The 17,857-nt window shown below is 39.3% G+C and overlaps 2 protein-coding genes across 6 annotated transcripts; both read right to left on the minus strand.

Annotated features, from left to right (window-relative positions):
• Positions 1-131: 131 nt before the first annotated feature.
• On the minus strand, positions 132-5,294 carry selenot1a (selenoprotein T, 1a). Its single transcript, XM_051402838.1, has 6 exons — positions 5,109-5,294; positions 3,902-4,012; positions 2,494-2,620; positions 1,246-1,333; positions 816-979; positions 132-650 (listed from the first exon to the last, which is right to left on the minus strand). Exons 1-5 carry the CDS (start codon positions 5,240-5,242, stop codon positions 858-860), a joined length of 582 nt encoding a protein of 193 aa, XP_051258798.1. The 5' UTR covers positions 5,243-5,294; the 3' UTR covers positions 132-650; positions 816-857.
• Positions 5,295-6,263: 969 nt separating this feature from the next.
• On the minus strand, positions 6,264-14,224 carry kif2c (kinesin family member 2C). 5 transcript variants are annotated; one of them, XM_051407224.1, is made up of 23 exons: positions 14,163-14,224; positions 13,896-13,972; positions 13,701-13,795; positions 13,394-13,495; positions 12,577-12,625; positions 12,453-12,497; positions 11,579-11,719; positions 11,044-11,160; positions 10,224-10,321; positions 9,993-10,088; positions 9,843-9,897; positions 9,570-9,732; positions 9,149-9,239; positions 8,986-9,049; positions 8,710-8,801; positions 8,457-8,599; positions 8,102-8,315; positions 7,738-7,848; positions 7,553-7,620; positions 7,351-7,429; positions 7,178-7,258; positions 6,962-7,055; positions 6,264-6,753 (listed from the first exon to the last, which is right to left on the minus strand). In XM_051407224.1, exons 2-23 carry the CDS (start codon positions 13,954-13,956, stop codon positions 6,692-6,694), a joined length of 2,121 nt encoding a protein of 706 aa, XP_051263184.1. In that variant the 5' UTR covers positions 13,957-13,972; positions 14,163-14,224; the 3' UTR covers positions 6,264-6,691. The 5 variants fall into 5 exon arrangements, with proteins under 5 accessions (XP_051263184.1, XP_051263181.1, XP_051263204.1 ...); XM_051407221.1 differs by having other exon boundaries at positions 14,167-14,218; XM_051407244.1 differs by lacking the exon at positions 14,163-14,224 and having other exon boundaries at positions 12,462-12,497; positions 13,896-14,156.
• Positions 14,225-17,857: the final 3,633 nt, after the last annotated feature.

Raw genomic sequence — 17,857 nt, forward strand, 5'->3', positions numbered from 1 at the left:
AAAGCTTTGCGGCAGTCACATTATCTACTCTATCTTCTAAAGGTAAACTGTCTTTCCTCTCATTTAGTTCACTTATAATATAATTTATAACCACCACATCAATCAGTAAACATCACACCACAGCATCACAGTTAGTTACAATAGGTTTTATTAATCTTTTAGCTTCTTCCAAGTTATGTAAATATAAAAATTATTCAGAAATCATACCAAGACGCAATTCCCAAATGTTATTTTCACAACAGTGATAACAGATTTTAAGTGTTGCATTTTCTACATGGCTAAACTACTTTTAGAACAATAAACTTAAAATTCTACATATGGCTCAGTGGTACAAATGACACGATTTATTTACTCACATAGATCAATTGTATGCAACAAGTTAAAGACTATAAGTAATCAATGTTAAATCTCTCCTTATGGACCACTGATGTCACCTGGATGAAATCTGCAGTTGTATGAATAGTACAAGAGAATGACAGAATGGCCGGCACTGTTACCATGGATCCCACTCTGGCGTCGGGGGCGGGATGTCTCTAAGGAGCATGGTGAAGAGTGATGGGGGCATCCAGTCTGTGCTAGCAGTCTTCCTGCCTTCAGCGCAGACCTTCATAAACATCACTTCACAGCCCAGTGAGAAACCCACCTCAAACCTAGACAGGAAGAGAGGGAGGGCAGATCAAATTAGACAGCATGAACATTTCACTGTCTAATACAGTGTGTCTCACATGTAAGGGGAAAAAAGACAGACTATAAGATCAGCAAAAGACCATTAATTTAAAAAAACAGTAACAAACTATGAACAGTACTGAACTTACATGGAGGGGCTTTTAGCTCCAGCCAGGATGTGAAGAGTAGGGTTAGGAGTGGTGAGGTTTTGTGTTCATGTGAACGTTCATCTTCATCTCGTTGTCCAGGATTTGCACAAGCTGCTGCATGGAGGGCAGGTGACCCGACTCCAGTTTTGACCACACTGGCACATCTATGGAAAGACGATACTCACTGTAATCTACTGCATTTTGTTTCATCGCCACACAACTTTATTACTATTAGCCATAGGGGAAGTAATTGTATGAAACAGCACTACAGGTTGTTGAAAGTGTTATAAATGCAGAAAAAAATAATAATTTTAAGCCACAACATTTACCTCATGACCAGTGTTTGCAACATGGCAGCCAACTGAAATCAATCTTAAACCAAAACAATTTGGTTCAGTCAATAAGCCCATGTTGCGAATCACAGACTCACCATTTAATGTGATTTCAAAAGCTCCTGTAGACATTAACTGGTTTTCAATCATATTGCTGAGGAAGAATACCATCATGCAGGCATATATCTGAAAGAAACGTGAGAAATTTTAGTTAAAAAGGTTCAGTACAAAAAGTGTTTTCCCCATTTTCTCCATGTTTGATTTAAGAATCAATCAAGATGTTGTTGTGTAAAACTGCAGTTTGTTTGCACAGTTTACTGGTTATTGGGGCCCCAACTGATCAGCCTAAAACAACACATATTGTTCGACCACTGCTTGTTTTGGACATTGGACGGACATTGTTGCAGCAATACTTCAGTTACCAAACACTTATAAATCACTTATAAAACAGGTTCATAGGTCCTACTCTCCCATTTGTTTCTTGTTGCTTTCTGTCTGCAGTTTGCGGGGTAGTCAGAAATGGACTGATTTGTGCATGTGTGACACCTTCTGCCACAGAGCCCTTCTTATTGGTTGATGAGATTAGAGCGAAGTCATATTACACAGCGGCAAATTACAGGGCCTAGAACATTCAATAAGGTCGGATTTCTTTTCAAGTCATTTGGTTTATTGATAACTGTCAAGATATGAGAGTTTAATTCAATAAAGATATGTGATACAAAAAATGTAATCAGATTTTGCCAAAATATTTCTGTATATCTACTGCATCTTTTAATGCACACTCAGACTCAGTTTGGTTTCGACAAAAAAAAAGCACATTTATTTGCGGAAGAAATCTTAGCTAAAAGCTTATTAAATCTTTATTCTGTATGTCATTACAAGGTTTTCTGTTAGTTATCTGTTTGGCCACCAAAACCAAACTGCCTCAGGTTTCTGTTACAACACAAGGACAGCCAATAGTGCAAGACTGTTTTATTTGTAAATATGTGATGTTAGCCATTCTCCCTCTGAGTTTTAGGTATGTCTGACACTCTGAGGATAACGGATAACAATAAAAACAATACTTGACAACATGACCCAAATTACCGGCATTACTGAAATCCCTCGTGTTTGAGTTGTACTTAGCAGTGTGTATGTGCACACATGTATAAGAAACACAGCGGGGAAAAAAGCCAACTTTTTTGCTTTTCTATGAATCCATGTTTCTGTGTTATATATGGGTGGCGATAACTTGCAAAACAAAACAAATCCTCAGCTGCACCTAGACTCCACCCACTTATACACGGTTAGAAAATCTCCCACGGGATCACAGCTTTAATGAGTCCTATAGTTCCAGTAAACCTTACCTTATTTCCCTGGCCCCACTCCCAGATGCCTGGGGCTTGCATACCAAAGAGGGCGAATGGGTCCTTGCCAATAATAATCACCCCAATCACCAGCAGTTTGAACATAGACAGGAAGGAAGCGACATGTCTGAGGAAATAAAACAAGAAACTGGCTTTTAATGCAATTTCTAGACATGGCAATAAAGCAGACAAGGTTAGTAGTAGATATCAAATCAGTCCAAAGTCTTCCAAGATACATTACAATTATCTGGATTTATGCGAGATGCCGCGTGCCGTTCCTCGGTTTTACCATCTTTAAACTTAAACACCTCTAACTGGTTGAGCTACAACCTATGAGTCAACACAGGCTTATTCTTAAAGTGACTGAGCCAGAGATATACAGAAACACTGGCTGGAGAATTTGAAATCCAGGGTGTAACACAGTCTCCTTTCATGGGAGCAAATCTCTAGTGTATCTATTAAGAGTTCAACTGATGAGGACCTGAGGGTTTCAGTAACACACACCTAATGATAACACCTGGGACTATGCTGCACAAAACCAGGCTCACAGTGAGCCTCTGATCCAAATATAGGCATGGGATGTTTCACAAGCCCACTGACTTTACTAAATTCTAGTCTGCATCTGTAACAGTGCACAAAACAGAAATAGTCCCACGACAATTCTAAAGTGAGGGGAAGGATACATTGAGGAAAAATACTGAATATTAGTCCTAGGGTTAAAACTGTTAATGACTTTCATCATCAGTTAATCTGCTCATTATTTTCTCAGTTAATCATTTGTCTATAAAATGACACAGAATTGTAAAGTGACACAGTAGTAGGGACCACAACTCAAAGCATTAACACTTTCATGTGGCCCACAAATTCTCTTAGGTTGGTAATATACACTCAGATGCAAGTTTACAGAAATGTTAATTCAACAGTGTGGTCATTTTGGATGGTGTAGTTTGTGGTGCTGTTGAATTGCACTGTATTACACAGAGGTGTGTACAATTGTCACACCCCTCTAATACAAAAAAAACTGAACATTATACTCTTAATGAATGGAGGATTTATTACAAGACTGTTCTATTAGACTGACTGTGTGTGTCAGTCACACCACCAAATTAACTCTGATCAAAATCTGAAAATGTTATAGTGGTAGCTGAAATAACACAGTATAGTATGTGATCATTTTAATAATACACACTAAATAATGTGATGGACCTTTGACCTACATTTTATTTTTATTTTTCAGGGCCTAGTAGTTATGTCTATGCCTATGAAACTAGCAAAGACAAATCCACGGCCAGATAAGGCTGACTGCATGAGAACTCCATTTCCTCAGTCAAATCACAGCTAATCCCAGGCTGCTTTATTAAAGCTGGAAATAATCCACTTGTAACAAGGCAGACAATCCCTTTCTTACCGATAAAGGGGTATGGGTTGAAAGTTCTCCCCTTCAATGCGGATGTCCGGGTACCGCTGGTACAAGGCCTGCGTGTACTCCTCAAACACCCGCTTGTACCCTCAGGAAATGCTGTGTGAAGACAAACACACTGTTAGAAAGGCGTATGCACAACGGGGACAAAAGGCAGCCACAACACCGCAGTGATCTCAAGGGTAGATTGTGAATTCAGCCCTGACAGTCTGGCTCATGTGAATTCCACCAATATCTGTGGATCATTTTTCTTCTCAGTGTAAAGTTTTAGTAGCAGTGTGAAATTCCAGTCAGCAGCATGTTAGCACACTTTAAATTCAATGCTTTGCACTGCAGTGCTACATGTCCGTTTGTGGCATGTGTTTGCTTTAGAGAAAGGCAACCATTTGCAATGCAAATCGTGGTATTTTAGTTGTTCTTCATTGCACATAAACACCTTAAAACTATGCGACGTTGTTATTTAGCATAACCCCCTTGACGTTAACGACCAACGCGTGTTATTTTTAGCCTTAATGATTTATATTTGGGTTCGGCACTATTGCGTTCTACCTTTTGATTAGTTAGCTAGTTAGTTAAATGGTACTGTTAACTTTCCAACACGATCAAGAGAACCAATAGCAAATAGTTTAAATTGCATTAAATAATCCTAGACAGATGAAGCACTTTACATGGATAATAATCCCATTGTCCATAAAATAACGTTACAATGAACACAGTGGACACGAGGCATGGCAGGTGCATTTATGTTATTACAAATTATTCAACAACAAAGCAATGTAAAGTGCTCTTAATAGTTAACTATAACAGAACCACATGAGGACAATGTATGAGAGCAACAGCAGTCAGTATAAAGACACACACACACATAAAGAGACGACTGTAACGGGATTTAACGTTGACTCGTGTGTTTGACAGCGGAAGCGGGGCCGACCAAATGTTCATGAAAACGAGCAAAAAAAACAGGAACTTCTAAAGAACATGTTTTCTCCAAGTGTGTATGAACCTTGGTTGACTAATTTAGCAAATAAATAACTAACATAACGTGAGCTCTCCTCCACATTATGTTAACTCCCCTAATGTTAGCGTCGGCTAGCACCTCTCGGTTTTTCGGCCTAACGTCATGTTGTTGTTAGCCGGCGAGTTTAGCTAACAGTTAGCTCGCAATGACTCGCCAGATTTTCGCTCTTTGATTTACCAAATCTGAAACTTGAGTAGAGGTCCCGTAGCAAACTGCATCTTCATCTTCTTCACACCACTGCTGTCTCCAGCCGTGGCGCAGCACAGCGAGAAAAGCCCCAAAACGAGGAGCGAAAAACGCAACCACTTCATCGCGATCCGTTCCGGGCTTCGTTTCCTCACTCAGTCAGATTAAGAGGTGGGTTAATCTGTATATTTCGTTACTGGTTGGTTGGTCCCTCCTCTTCCTCCTGCTATAATCTTAGATTTTAAACACAACCACCTTTAGCGCCACCTACTGGTGTGGCTGTTCAACTGACCTACAGTCACTGGCAGTATATAACGTTACACCGATCAACCATAAAATTATGACCACCTGGGCACCCTGGCTGGTCTGCGGCTGCGCAACAGACTGATACACTGTGTGTTCTGACACCTTTCTATCAGAACCAGCATTAACTTCTTCAGTAATCTGAGCCACAGTAGCTGTCTGTTGGATCAGATCGCAGGGGCCACGGCAGACCAGGTACAAGAGCTGCAGTTTAGGAGATGTTCTGACCCAGTCGTTAAACTGGCCCCTTGTCAGAGTCGCTCAAATCCTAATGCACTCAAATTATTCCCTGCTTCTAACACAACGTGGACAAAATCACACCCACTAACAGGGGCCATGATAACGAGATTGAACAATGTTATTCATATATATTTTGTGTAAAATGTTGTATGGGAAGTGTACACTGAAGTGAAAATATAAACAATGAAGAGAATTGATTGAACAAATTTCCGCCCCGGGGATCAATAAAGTATTTCTGAGTTATTTCCTCTCAAACACTCGAGCCAGAGAAACACATTCATAATCACCCCCAAAACCAAAATTGAATATTCAAGTAGTATAGTAATTGAACTCATAAACACCTTTAGGATCTGAGCATAAACATATTTTCCTGAGTGTATTATTCTCAAACCTTAATCCCTATGAAATATACAAATGACGAATAAAAAAAATGAGCTGAATATTTGTTGACAGCTATGTCTTCATCTTACATTATGTTCTTAGTTGTAGAGTAGGTGCCAATCCATAAACTGCAAACTTAATGAGATGCCCACAATATATTTTGTTCCTGAAATGCATACCACATTTGATTTCCACTTATTGATATACTCAAAGTAAACAGTGTTCAATTATGGATTTATTTGAGTACTGCACTTTCATCTTTATTGTGCAAATGCCACTTTCACTGGGGTTTATGGGTGATGAACACTCTCTGATCTGTCTTGACACATATCTGACAAAAATAAGTCACTGAAATGAGCCATGTTTTTATAATAAAAAAAAAAAAGATTTAATTTGATTTATTTTCTCTTCCACAAAACATTAAACTTTACTCATGGTTAAAACATTCACAGAGAAAAGTGCTGCATCCAACAATATACACCAGTAGTCCCCAAAGCAGTTTCTTACAAGACCTGCAAAACCTTCAATGAGATAGTGTCTAAGTACATTTTATTTATTTAAGTCATTAATACAATAAAATCAAAAGGGACCAAACTGCTTAAAAACAGATGTCTTCAATAAACAAAGCTTTGTGGGTGGGTGGGTTCGTCTCAGTGTTTCATCATCACCAGGCTCTCCTGGTCGACAGCAGACTGCAAAGCCAGTAATGTGTCTGTGGATGACAGATAACTGAATAAATAAAAAGGTAAAGCATGTATCCACCCAGATTGAGGTCCTTTATGAACAACACAACAAACAACAACTATTTGATGATGTCATGCAGGCAATTTGCTGTGTCATATTTAACCGCAGTCCATTTGATTTGAGTACATTGCTAGACTAATGGACAGAATCATAATAGATCTGTGGTTTGTACAAACCCAATATCTTCCGGGAATGATTCAACAGGTCGGGAAGTTCTGCCTTGATGTTGTATGAAGTTTGCTCCATCGCCTTGACGAATTCATCCACCCTCTGAGAAACAAAAGTGATTCAAAAAGAAAAAAAAAAAGAGAACTTATAAAGCCAATTCAAAAAAAAAAAAAAAAAAAAATGGCATTAGAACTTGCATGCTATAAAAGGTGAACAGAGTTTACCTTGAGCTCTACATAAACTTTCTCCTCCAGCTCTGCCACTTGAGACATGGCATCATACACACTGGTATCCACCACAGTTTCCTACAAACACACACATCCATCAACATTTTTGCACATTATACAACAGTTATAATTAACATTAATTATGATTTTGGACTCTTGTACAGTCCTACCTCCTCTGTGGAGCTGTTTATAGGCTCTTGTGCCTTAGCTGCTCCACTGGCTGTGGAATTGCCATTCAGTTCTTTCACTCTACCGAAGAACAAAAAAGGTTTTACCTTCCCAGGCATGATATTATTTTCAGAATAAAACGTCAGTATTTCCATTACAAAAAAATTTTTGAATCAAGCTGAGCTTCATAAGCAACATATGTACCTGTCAGCATAACGTAGTGTGTTCATTGTATATTCACATGAAGCCATGCCTGGAGACACCATAGCAATCTATGGTGTAAGAGAAGGGAAAAATATGTTTACGTACACTCATTCGGGTGGAATGAAATGATGATCAGACCATAATAGACTGTATGCCAAACAGAGAGTATCCTAGTTTTAATATACCATGCAGGTCCTGGACTTTTCTCCAATGAAGGAATCCCTGAGGACCTTGGTCAAAGTGCTCATCCGGAAAGGAATGTGATCACTGTTCATTCCAAGTGAACGAATGCATTCCTACAGGACACAAGAGTGGACACATAGCATGTTAGAGGTGATTTTCAACATCCATTTAGGTGTTGTGCTTGCATATTTAATATGGACAGATCTGAGAAAGTCAGAAGAGTTGAATATTCTGGGAGTTTTCAATTTGAGAGAGCCGTGGAGACTTTATCTGTACCCTAATCAAGGTGCCAAAACAAACAACTCTCTGCTGCCCATGGCTACTCATCTGGTGTGTGTGCACACTTTCATAGCAGCCACAGTCTACCTTGAGAGCCAGCAGGCTGCGGTTGATCTCGGCAGTCTCAACCAAAGTGCTGCGGTCGTTGCTGCTGACATCTGTGCCGCGCTCATTGCCGGCTAAGTCCACCAATGAAAATTTGCCAAGCAGCGTGGTGGCTCTATCATTGCGTCGAAGGACAATCTGGAGGATGGCATGAGAGCGGGAGGAGTTGGCGTTGGCTGAGGTCTGGCCTGATGTTCTGGAGAGACAAAAAGGAAAGGAAGCAGCCATGTTAATGTTGTATAGTTTTTGAGCTAAAGAACGACCTGTCAGAAAAGTGGGTAGCTATGTTAAAATAACTAGTGAACTCCAAAAAAGCATGTTCTGAACACACAAGTACCTGCATGCACTGCCCATCTGTATCATCTTGATTACTTCTTCTGCTGAGGAAACATAGACCTCCTCCAAGCCCACAACCTGAACCTGCTGTCGGTCATCCTCCAGAACCCGGAGCTTGGCCTTCTTGTTCAGCAGGTCAAATACCTAGATCAGAAAGTATATTGGACTTTAAGGATAACATAAATTAGCTGATATTTCAAGCAAATATTCTTAATGTGTTCATGGAGGTAGGAGAGCTTTTTTCTTCTTCTTACTTTTCCATTGTAAATCTCAAAGAAACTGACGTAGGCAGAGAGATCCAGGTTAGCATACCTCCTGTGGTTGAGATAGGTGAAAACATCATGGGCTAGAAGGGGAAAGATAAAAAAAAAGATTAAGAGATTTCACATAAGAGGCTAATTTAGTAAAATCCTGAATGTTCTGTAATTTAAGGAATAAAGCCATGGACTCCTGAGTTAATTGGATACATCCAAATTATGCAAAAAAAAAAAAAAAAAAAAAAAAAAAAATGAGGATGGTTTCAGTCCTACCTGCCAAGGCGTAGATTCCTTTGGCACTGTTCTGCTGCCTCCCTGTGAAATCACCTCCCATTGTCTAGAGAGAAAATGTGCCCGATACGCAAAAATTATTTTCTACCTATGGAAAATACTGTCTACTCCAGACCAGACAACCCTATATAGCAAGTAGACTTACATGAGTCTTCCCACTTCCTGTCTGCCCATAAGCAAAACATGTTGCCATAGCACCTTCGAAAATGGACTGCACCAAAGGTTTGGCTGTGAACCTAAATAAAAAATATAAATCAGTCATAAATTGAACTCTTGAACCAAGAAAAAGATAATAGCATGTATAAAAACTACACCTTTAGTTTCATCTCAAGTGAAATTACTGAAAAGATATAACCATTTTAAATGATGCTATCTACACTTTCCTACACACCAAGATATTTACAGGATGTGGGTAATGAGAAACAAAACACTAGACAGATGCTTTAAACCATACACCCCCCCCCGAGAAAATTAACCACGAAGAGCTTGTAAACACCATATCTTATCTAGAAGCCTGCAACCAGATCCATCTTGTTGCTAAATAAAAGGACAAATGAGGTCATTACTTGTAGACCAAGTCGTTGGTGGCGGTCTCATCAAATGAGTAGTCAAAGTGGAAGATTTGGTTGTCCAAGTACTTGGTAAGGTCCACCTTCTGTTTTGGCTCATGAACCAATAGAGTACCTTTTCCAGGCACAGATACCACATCTATCTCCTTTTTATTAATCTCTGGAAAACACAAGAGTGTCAAAATAAGTCATTTTTGTTTGCATGTCATTAATGACTCTTATAATCAGATGATACTGTATACAGGATGTTGGACCTCACTCTCAATATACCTTGCTTGTTAAGGGGCCTCTTGCGGACACACACACAAATCCTTTGAGATTCGATCTATAAAAACACAAGAAGTGCTGTAAGCATGGGCTATAACGGCACACCAGCATATAGCTTCATCCAAGGCCCATGATTCTAGAGTCCAAACTCACATGGTCAGTCGTTGATAAGGGGGTTACTTCCAAGGTCTCTCTGAAGTCTTGGATCATGTCATAGAACTTCTGGTTTGGTCGAGAAGCCTCTCCAAACTAAAAGGAAAACAGAAGGAATGTACATAAAATGTGAGAAAGAACTGTGTCTAAAAGTTCCAAACAGGTCACACTTACCCAATTAATACAAAATATCTTGTATAGCAGAATGAGGAAAGAAAAAAAAAATCTCACCTTTCCCCTCTTGGTGTGCACGTCAGGAGGCTTTATCACACAAGACAGCCTTTTGTTGCCTTTGTTTAGCTCTGGGGGTGCCACAGATTTTCTTCTCCCTAGAGATAATATATGTTTTTGTCAGATCAAAACATCCAATAACACCTCATGACCTCACACCTCATTGTCAACTTCTCACTATCCAACTAATTAATGCTCTTCCTACTTATCAGAGCATGAAGTTAAAATGATCTGTAAGTGCATAATCACCAAATCTTCAAATTTCTGTGTACAAGTATGTCTATAGATATATAGTAGGATAGTGGATCCACATGATATCATGTTGGTGTAAAATGTGTCATGGCTTGGACAGATTGCTTGTGTCAGCAGTACGTTACAGCTACCTCGCTGAACTGCTGTAGCTTACACGCCTGTGGTGTTCACACAGTCAGTTTCTGCTACGGCCAGTCCTGTCTTTCTACACTGAGTTTGCTTTTGATAAATACGATACAATAAAAACCTTGTTAACCAATTAATGGATTCTGTGTACAGTAAAGATAGAGAGTTTAAATCTGAAACAGATATAGGAGGTGTTGAGTAAAACAAATTTCTTCCCATGTCTGTCACATATTCTACAGATATAGACATTGTATATGGTATAATGTTGATAGGACTACGAACAAACAGCGTGCGGTTCCTAAACAAATAGGCGAGATCTCTACTGCAGTCGTGCAAGACACAGTTGCGTGGCTGCTCTAACCAGTTAACACCAGCACCAAAATGAGTACTAGGACTGCACACAGGCTGCAGACGCCAGCAGTGTGTCCAGGCGGTTACTGACCTTTGACTGCAGGTGGTGGAGGCATTCTCTCGGGTTCATCATTTTCCTTTACTGCCTCACGGACAAGCGACAGTGCTGATTTGGCCTCATTCTTTCTGCGCTGCTGATTAGGAACTGCTAGAAAAGGCAGGAGAATGTGCTTGAGTTTATAAAGAGGAACAACATTTCAATTAATTTGTATAGTGCCAGTTATAACAAAAGTTATCTAAGGACACTTTCTGAATAGAGGTTTAGACCGTACTCCTTATAAAGTAATTCAAAATTACTGAACAAAAAAAAGCACATTGTAGTACTCGGAAAATACCTGAAAATCTATTTAATGCATGCAACAACATGCACGATATCTGATTCTATTTTGTTTTGTGACTGCACAATGTGGATGTGCAAATTATACTGCATGGGCAAGACTAGCAATTATCTGTCACCAAGAACAACACGACCAAAATGCTAAATTAAACAAATATATAGCTTGCATCAGTTTGTCTCTTTATTTTTTGGTCTTTTTCAAAAATACTTTCAGAAGATCACTACCAACCAGAGCTTGTGAGGACTGATGAAGAGTGGACCGTTGCCAGGTTTGCCTGAGAAGACTCAGAAGTTGGGACTGGTGCTGGAACAGGGGCCGGAGCCGTGGCCTGGAACATGCACGTCTGCCTGACCTGAGAGCGACTGGCAACTGAAAGACAGACAACTCCAAGTCAAACAGCTACACAACAAGAGTCAGAGTCCTCAAGTTAGTATTGTTAAGTGTTGCTACCATTGTTTTTCTGGGGTTAAATGTAAAGGAAACTTTGGGACAATATTAAGATAAACTGTTAATGGCTGTAGCCTGCCAAATCAAACATGATCACAGCAACAAGGTGCCAATCTGAGATGAAACAAGATCATTAAGAGACCCAGAATAACAGAAGTGAGCCACGAGAAAACCCTTAACACAGGCGGAGAAAAGTGTAAGCTACAGTGCAGCAAGCAATTAAATATTTGATTATATTTGCATATGAAAATATGAATGACTGAAGATGAATGATGTTACTTTGTCAGTTCTGAAAACTAAAGCAGCATATGGGATCATCACAGTCCATTATATCCTAACTGAACAAATATGCTGGTACAAATGCTGTACCTTCCTCATCAGTGAGGATACGGTGCACTTAATTCATTTTAGAGCAGATTAATGGACACAAATATATATATATATATAGTGCTGCATGCCCAGAATCACCCAAAGTTGTCCAATTGCATCCCTGTGCCACTAATTACAAACTAAAGCAGATCATTACTAGTGTATAATCAGTGGCCAGTGAGTTCAGCCCTCCAAGGATTTGATTTTATTAACTTACACCTCAACCCCAATAAAGGAGTGATTGTAAAATATGATTAATTTGCTTTTGAGAGAAGAACATGCATGCCTTGCCGACCTGACTCTTCAGCATTGGTGACTGCTGGAGCAGAGGCTTTTGGAAGGAAACAAGTTGTTAGGAGACAAACTACAAGACATCTAAAATGAACAAATAGTACAGCATATTTACATACAGGAGGAAGGGGCAGGAATCCTGGAGGAGCGCAGTCGACCCTCATACTTCTACGGAAGAGACAAACAGAGAGGGAGAAATCGCTAACTACAACAGTCATTCATATTATGGAAGAAAAAGTCTGCAGACACATCTGCAGGCAGCCTTGTCAGTGTGGCTGGGACTATGTTAGCGCTCCCCTTTGTGAGTTTTGAGAAAGTGGTGAAAACATCTTTTCTACATGTTAACACTTTTCTCCCTTACTAAATAACAGCAAATTGAATCTAAAACCTTTAATGACTGATGTTAAATACATATTATGTTATTATGTATAGAATAATGCAGTCCCTTCTGACATACTGTGCCCCGCTATTCCTTAAATACCAGTAACGTTCTGAAATCGACTGCATAAATCAAAGCATTTTTCTGTTTCATTCATTAAAAAATAATATGCTACTGGTTAAGATAAGCAAATATATTAGATTGGAATTATAAATGACTGTTTTGATATCGGCCATCAGTTGGCCTGCTCTCTAAATATCAACATCGCCCATTGAAAAACCCATATCAGTCGACCAGTAATTTAGATGCTTTAGGTAAAACCATTGCATCCACCATGTTTCTCAATCCTAAAGATGAGTAAAATTTTTTATTTTTTTTTAAGTAATCCACTGTAAACAATCAACTGGCAAAATAAGCACATTTGATATTGTAGGGGAAGCCGCTCAGAGGATAGGATTATTTGATTATGAAGTGTAAAAATTTAGATTTTTAGAAATGTGGCCCAACCTTTTTGACACTGACAACTAGCTGCTCTAGTTCTTTGTCATGTGGATTACCTTGTCTGGAGCAGGAAGGGGTGGATCAGCAGCTTTGATGGGGACAGCGTTGATATGGTCCAAAAGCTCAGGATTGAGTGTGCATAACTCGCTCACCTCAACCTGAATAAACACACACACACACACACACACACACACACACACACACACACACACACACAGACACACACACACAAGGAGGAATGCATAACGTTAACTTTGAGGAGAATACATCAAGTATATGGGACATTTCAAAATACATTCATAATGGACGTTTGGTTCATATTATTATATTAAATATGCTGTGTGTGTTTATGGGCTTACTGACCTCCTTTCCTCGACAGTTGTTCCTCTCAGCCCACTCTACCATAACCGTGGACTTGACGGCATCAACGGATTTTACCGTCGCCAGATGCACTCGACCTGGTTTACACGTAAACAAAGTCGAGGTCAAGCTTTGTTAAGGACACATTATTCTCTGGGAAAGTTGCAATAATAATAATAAAAAAACCTCTCAGCTCACCATCACTTCGACTGATTTTTACAGACAGTCCAACGAGAAGTCTGGACAGGCCGTTCTCCATTTTATCTCCTTCTGTGCTGTAAAATCCAGGTAACGTTAGCGTTTGAGCAACGTGCTAACTCACGCTATCTATTAGCTGTATCTATAAACTGTATCCTCCTCTCCTCGATACATGAACAAATATATAATCGAACTGCAGTCGTACTATTCTTATTTTATTTGTTTGTTTATCTTTTCTCACCCGACTAACGACAAAATCCCACTCACCTACCTCTCTGCCAAATTCAACGCCGCCCAAGATTTAAACTTGCGTTATTTCCGGATATTTAAGCATCTGATTGGTCCTCGTCATGGCATCGTTTGCGTCCTTCTTCTTCTTTGGCTTTATTAGAATCGGCGTTATACTGCCGCTACCTGGTTCAGTTAGGAACTTCCTCTGTAATGAAAATCAACAGTATAGGCCAGTTATGAGATAAGATAAGATATTCCTTTATTTGTCCCACAATGGGAATATTCCAGTGTTACAGCAGCAAAGTGGTATTTGTGGTATAATAGTAGTATATGCTGATGTAATAGGCCCATCAGAAGACAATATACCTTTTGTACCACAGGGGTACACTTCAGAGAGAAGCATACTTTTTACTTTATTACAACTTATTTTATGTAATTTGCATAAAGAAGTTATATTTGCAAAAAATATATGATGAGCTCATAATATTTAATGCACTGTTAAGAATGTATGGGCTACTAGCCAAATGGAGTGGTCAGATTTTCCACAACATGTAATATATTTCTTACAGCTGATATCTTTGAATAACAACTATAATATTATCATACTTAAGATGAAAGAGTGACAGTAATGTGATGCCAAAGACAATTTAAAACAAGATGCTTACATGTATATAGAGCTTAAGTTTTATAGGAAATAGTTTTCTCAAAATAATACCTGTTTACTGAATGCCCCTAAATTTCAATCTGACTTACAATTTTCAGATCAGGTGAATGTTACGTTTATAAAAATGCATGCACAACGTTACAAAATAATTGATAAGTATAATGTTAATTTTCCTAGTGGTCTCCCTCTTTATTCCTTTTCTCAATTGCTAGCTGATGATGTTTAACATAATTTAGAATACATTTTATCTAAATTCTTCCTTCTGGGTTAACAAATTAATCTGACTAACTGGTTGTAGATTTGAACTATATACTGCTGTTGTCAGTCCATGCAATACAGAAGTGCAAGTTGACAAAGCAATTGGAAAGCCCTTAAGTTGCACCGCAGTCTGTTCTCAGTCAAACAGATAAAGACCGGTTTCCTGAAACTTTATCTGATAAAATACTGAAAGTCAATTTGTGTCTTACAGCACAATGCATTTTTCTCATTTATTACATCTTTATCACGTCTCCTACTGTGTACTGTACTGCACTCTGGTCTCAGTTAATTGTGCTGTTTATAAATGTTTTGCAGTTGGCATTTGCATAACACAAAAAGTATTCTGTATAAAAACCAGTGTTGAATAACAATTAGGGTTGAGTTATGTGAGACAATAGAAATGTGTCAGCTGTCAGAGATTTTGCAAGATCGTGTATACCAAGGTATCTCTTTTTTAATATCCTCTGATTGTAGGTTGGACTACTTTATTGCAATAAATAAAAAATGGCTGTGAATCCATGGCTTGATCTCTTCCACAATAAAATTCTGATCCATTTAGCCTTCTGCATTTCATCCATGCAACTACAGGAATCCTGTGTTTGTCCACATGCTCCCTCTCTCCCCACACCCATTGCAAACCAGGCACAACAGTTCAGTCCCCCATGACATCAACAATCAGGGACAGCTGGAGAATGACCCATAATGCAGTTCAGCCTTGCCTTCAGCGTGGGAGGCTTCCCATTTTTCCTCTTTTCTTTTTGCCCCCCAACCTCCCCACTCGTCCGTGCCCACACCCTCTCAGCCTCCAAACCTCCTAACTATACACAAGCTGGACTTATGTATACACATTCCCCGCAAGCAAACGCTGACACATGACAAATCAAAGGTCTAATAAACAGCTTGTTCTGAACAATTTTCCCCCCACCACCAAAGGATGAAAAATAAACAAATCCCTGTCGGTTTGGCCCGGCCAGGCCATTTGGTAGGTCTGTCTGTCGATGACTGGGTGGCCCAGGGCTGCTCGGTGTGAGGCCTGGGATGGAGCCACAACTGTTTCCTGTGAGCAGCCCAACCCCCAGAACCTCTCCACAACTGGCTTAGTGGGTGGTATTCCCCTCCTCTTTCTTATCCTCACATCCCCCAAACTCCTACACCCTCCTCTCCTCTCTTCCTCAAACCCTCCTCTCCCCTTCAATGCTCTCCACTCCGAGTGCTCCTCCCCCCCATTCCTCCCTTCCAGTCAGTCAGTCCATCCATTCTCACAGCTTTAGTCCTTGGCTAAACACTTCCTCAGTGGCCTTGAGTGGATGGAGTAGGCTAAACAAGATGTTAAACTCCTGTGTGCTGCATTTTATGAAATAGTTTTTCGTCTGTGTGTCTACTTGGTCTTGTCTGTGTGTTTTTCTGTATCTTAATTGTGATGACATAAAATGATGCCATGTAGGTGCTTGAGCTCAGTATACCTTCATCATTTATTAAATACTGTTATGAAGGTGTTATGTCCCCCCCCCCGATTATGTAATCATTACAAACAACATGATAAAATCGTTGGTTTTCTGAGGTGTTATCCTAACCTAAGCTATTAATTCATCTCTTTTATATCTCTCTTTGAAATCATATCCAATGAAATCTAGAACTTCCTATTTTAAATGATAGACCCACAGAGATAAATCATCTGTAGATGTGTGTGCAGTTGTTGCGCCACTTTGAACCTCTATGATGTTTGAATTGAAATGATTAATCTTGATATCTTTATTGGTTTTAAGTCAAGTGTTTCCAGGTATATGTCTCTCTCTTGTAAGTCCATAAATCTGAGTATTCTGACGGTCTTTATCTTATCACACCTTTTAAAATGAAGGCTAATGATTTACTATGTTTTGTGTGCATTTATTGGGTATTTTGTGAGAATTTGGTATCTTACTTAGCCACTCATAAATTAGAATTATCCATTTCATTTGATTTATACCCTGGGTGAAAATATATTGCATAAGCCTTTCCCTCAGACAAACTCAAACAGTGCTTTGCTCATGCTGATAAAGATTTCATGGGAAAACACTTGTGGGGGGGCAGAGGTCTCTAATCTCCATCATGCTGTGTGGAGATTGAAGTCATGGAAAAGCAGCAACACAATTTTGAGGTGATGGTTTTTTCTCAGTATGGAGGGTTGGTAGTTGTGGTGGATGATTTGAGGAATTAAGAAAGGGTCTTGTATCTGTTGGCCTTGAGTCTGTTTAACTGCTCCCCCCCTTTTTTTCCTGTCCAAAAGCATATTTTCTCAGTGTAAAGAAAATTGGCAGAGGCCATGGCTCTGTTCCCCTATACAGACTAAATAAACACACATGCATACAGTATGTGAGCTGACACTTACAAACCACCCAGGAACGTTGACAGACTTGGAGACGAGCAGTGAGAGAAATAAAGAAGACCAAAAGAAGAGAGAGTATTGAACTTCTTCTGCGCTCTTGTCACTTTCTTACAATTAATGGTTTAGGTAATGGGTAATTATTTGACAAAAATAGCATTTGATATCCATATTTTACGTCTCTAAAATGGCTTCAAAATTTGGGTTCTTAAAAAGGGTTAGTTTTTTGTCACATATCTGTAATATTAGGACGTCAACGTTGCATTATACAAAATGGCCAGCAGAGAGCAATATAGCTACAAAGTGAAAGAGCAACATACAGCAAACTTCTGACTTGGAAATAGGAGTTCTAACAAGAGCCAATATTAGAACATAACTTTCTAAGTGCACTTTTCTATAGTGTGAACCAATTGATGGTCTGGTGTGATTTATTGTTTCATAACTGAA

This window comes from Dicentrarchus labrax, unplaced genomic scaffold (assembly GCF_905237075.1).
Source record: "Dicentrarchus labrax unplaced genomic scaffold, dlabrax2021, whole genome shotgun sequence".
NCBI classification, from domain to species: domain Eukaryota; kingdom Metazoa; phylum Chordata; class Actinopteri; family Moronidae; genus Dicentrarchus; species Dicentrarchus labrax.